General features: G+C 48.3%; 1 protein-coding gene across 1 annotated transcript; it reads right to left on the bottom strand.

Moving 5' to 3' along the window:
• Positions 1-382: 382 nt before the first annotated feature.
• On the bottom strand, positions 383-3,018 carry foxa2 (forkhead box A2). Its single transcript, XM_060831069.1, has 2 exons — positions 2,772-3,018; positions 383-1,711 (listed from the first exon to the last, which is right to left on the bottom strand). The coding sequence occupies exons 1-2, from the start codon at positions 2,856-2,858 to the stop codon at positions 470-472; spliced, it is 1,329 nt and encodes a 442-aa protein (XP_060687052.1). The 5' UTR covers positions 2,859-3,018; the 3' UTR covers positions 383-469.
• Positions 3,019-3,229: the final 211 nt, after the last annotated feature.

Raw genomic sequence — 3,229 nt, forward strand, 5'->3', positions numbered from 1 at the left:
TAATTTACTTGTCGAAGCGGGGGAGGGGGGGGTTTCGCCGTGAAATGCCAGCGAAATTTTAAATGTGATGGGAAAGGAGGTTCGCGTTTTGCTTGTTTGGGAAGTTTGATCCTCAGTGGGGAGAGAAATCGACCAAAGAACTGTGCACAGTACAGAGGCGTCGCTATATTAAACGCCTCGCTGTATCCTGAAGCAGTCAAAACAAACAGAAGACATTTTAAACGGTGCGCAATTTACAGTCCGAAAACAGAAAACAACCGAGCAGAGGCATCGCTGAACAGCTAACAGTCTGAAAACATCAACAAACAAAAATAATATTTTCCAATTACCTGCGCACAGTTTTTTGCCCACGCACACCCTCCCTCCCTCCCTTAGTTAGCACTTCTTACAAAAATGTACAGAGTTGGCCCAGTCCGATTGTGAGAAGGGGTGGGGTGGTAGTGGGGGTTGGAGGGGGGGATAAAAGTTTTTAAGATGAGTTCATGATCGGTCTGGCATACACACCTTGGTAATAAGACGTGTCGTTGGCGATGGACGATGGATCTAAGACGCCTTTAGAGCTCATGGGGAGATTGGCGGACATGGGGGAGCTATAGTTAGAGTAATGCATCACTTGTTCGTAGGCCTTCAAGTCCATTTTGTGATGTTGCTGCTCGGAAGACATCAAGTTGTTGATTGAGAACGGGTGGTTGAACGAGTAGTGGTGCTCGGGTTTCAGATGATCCTGGCCTGGCGATGGGAGGTGGGATAGCACTGAGTGGTGCTGGTGCATCAGGTGAGGCGGGGGCGCCTGGCTGACCGATCCGTTCCCGTGCTCCGGGCTCAGAGTGGAGCTGCGGGACTTGAGGTCGGCCAGGGCTCGCTTCGACTCGCTTCCTCCTCCGCCGCCGCCGCCTCCACCGCCTCCACCTCCTCCGGGAGAGCTGCCGGACTGGGGGGACTCATTCCCCGGGCTGGAGTCGGTCCCGTTCCCGGCCGAGCAGCCCTCGGCAGACTTGCGACCGGCGTCCTGCTGCGAATTCTTGAGCGCTTGCTTCTTCTCGCACTTGAAGCGCTTCTGGCGCCTCAGGTAGCAGCCGTTCTCGAACATGTTGCCCGAGTCCGGGTGCAGGGTCCAAAAGGAACCCTTCCCCGGTTTGTCCGGGGACCTGGGCACTTTCAGGAAGCAGTCATTAAAGGAGAGCGAGTGGCGGATAGAGTTCTGCCAACGTTGCTGGTTCTGACGGTAGAAGGGGAACAGGTCCATGATCCATTGGTAGATCTCACTGAGGGTCAGCATCTTGCTGGAGGACTGCTGGATGGCCATGGTGATGAGGGAGATGTAGGAGTAAGGAGGCTTGGCGTGGGTGTAACTGCGGCGGTAGGTCTTGGGGTCTCTGGATCGGTTCAGGTTGGACTGGCCGTAGAGCGGGCTCATGCTCATGTTGGTGTAGGAGGTCAGGGCGTTCATGGACGTCGCCTGAGCGCTCATCGGACTCATGCTGGGGCTCAAAGCGCTGCCCATCCCCGACATCCCGCTCCCCATGCCGTTCATCGCCCCCGCGCCCGGGCTCATGCCCGTCATAGCCGGGCTCATGCCTGTGCCAACGTAGGACATGTTCATGGAACCCGCTGTCATATTGGCGCTGGTGCCCATGGCGGACATGGTCATGTACGTGTTCATGCCGTTCATTCCAATTCCCCCGTTCATATTGCTCACCGTGGGGTACCCCTAGGGCAGGAGACAAGAAATCAAAAGTACAGGGTCACCTTTGAGAAACTGCCCAGGCGCTTGAACTCAAAATAAAACAGACAGCAACCGAACATTCACCCCGATATTGGTGTTGCTCAAAATGAATCAAACTGCCCCATTCGCTCATGAGAATCTTTTTTTGAGTTGAATCAAACTGCCCCATTCACTCATGAAAATCTTATTTTTAAATTGATTCTTCAATGAATCAAACTGCCCCATTGACTCATGAGAATCTTATTTTTAAATTGATTCTTCAATGAATAAAACTGCCCCATTCACTCACGAGAATCATATTTTTAAATTGATTCTTCAATGAATCAAACTGCCCCATTCACTCATGAAAATCTTATTTTTAAGTTGATCCTTCCATGAATAAAACTGCTCCATTCACTCATGAGAATCTTATTTTTTTTATTTGATTCTTCACTGAATAAAACTGCCCCAATCACTCAAGAGAATAACTCCTTTTTTTTTGAGTTGATTCTTCAATGAATCAACTGCTCCAGTCACTCATGAGAATAACTTTTTGTTTTTGAGTTAATATTTCGGGGCTTTTTAAAAAAAAATTGAAAAAGAATAGAAAAATCCACTTAATTGCTTTAACTACCAGACCCAATTCGAATTATTAATTAGAAATTCAACGAAATTTTCCAGCAGAAGCGATTTCAAAGCGAGATGGTCAGGAGCTAAAAAGGCGAGTAGACAAAAACAGGGGGAAAATTGCACCAAAAACGATCTGCGTTAATGTGCACACTCTCTCCAATAAGTAAGACTTGACTTTAATAACCAGCTCAAACGAACAGCGAGTTAAATAAGTTATGTCTCGAGCGCTTTCGAAGTATTTAAACGTACAACAGAAACTTTCTTTTAGCCAAATAGAACATTGTTTAAAGACTGTTGAGGTACAAATCGAGGAGGAATTGGAGCCGCGCAAGTCAATATTTGATCACAAAGTTAATATTATCTTAAGGCTAATATTATCTTGTACATAAAGAGGATTGCTTTAAAAAAAACCAAAAAAAAACCGTCGACAGCTTACCTCGGACTCTGCATAATAGGAGCTCCAATCTGCATGCTCATGTCCCTCCATTTTCACTGCGCCGAGCATACTGGAGGTAGGGTGCATTATAGGGAGAGAGAGAAAGAGAGAGAGAGAGAGAGAGAAAAGTTCCTGCTGATCGTGGGCGATAGATTACCCCCGTGTCCGATTGCGGAATGGCTTATTTTTTTTGGGGAGGGGTGTGTGGAGTGTGGGAGGTGGTGGAGAGGGGTGTGTGTGTGTGTTGGTGGGGGAGGTGGGGGTAGTGCAGCGTTCTGCAGCCCTAATGCTAAGCTGCGGAGAAAGAACGATTCCAGTGATGACAGTGGTTTGAAGTGACGTGGGTGGTTTAGCGGTGGACGGTGATATAAGCAGTCGGACCGCCAATCCCCAATTTCCTCGCAATCCTATTTGAATAATTATTTCACACCTAGGCGTGAGAACACTGGAGCTTGCTC

This window comes from Hemiscyllium ocellatum, chromosome 10, assembly GCF_020745735.1.
Source record: "Hemiscyllium ocellatum isolate sHemOce1 chromosome 10, sHemOce1.pat.X.cur, whole genome shotgun sequence".
Taxonomy (NCBI): domain Eukaryota; kingdom Metazoa; phylum Chordata; class Chondrichthyes; order Orectolobiformes; family Hemiscylliidae; genus Hemiscyllium; species Hemiscyllium ocellatum.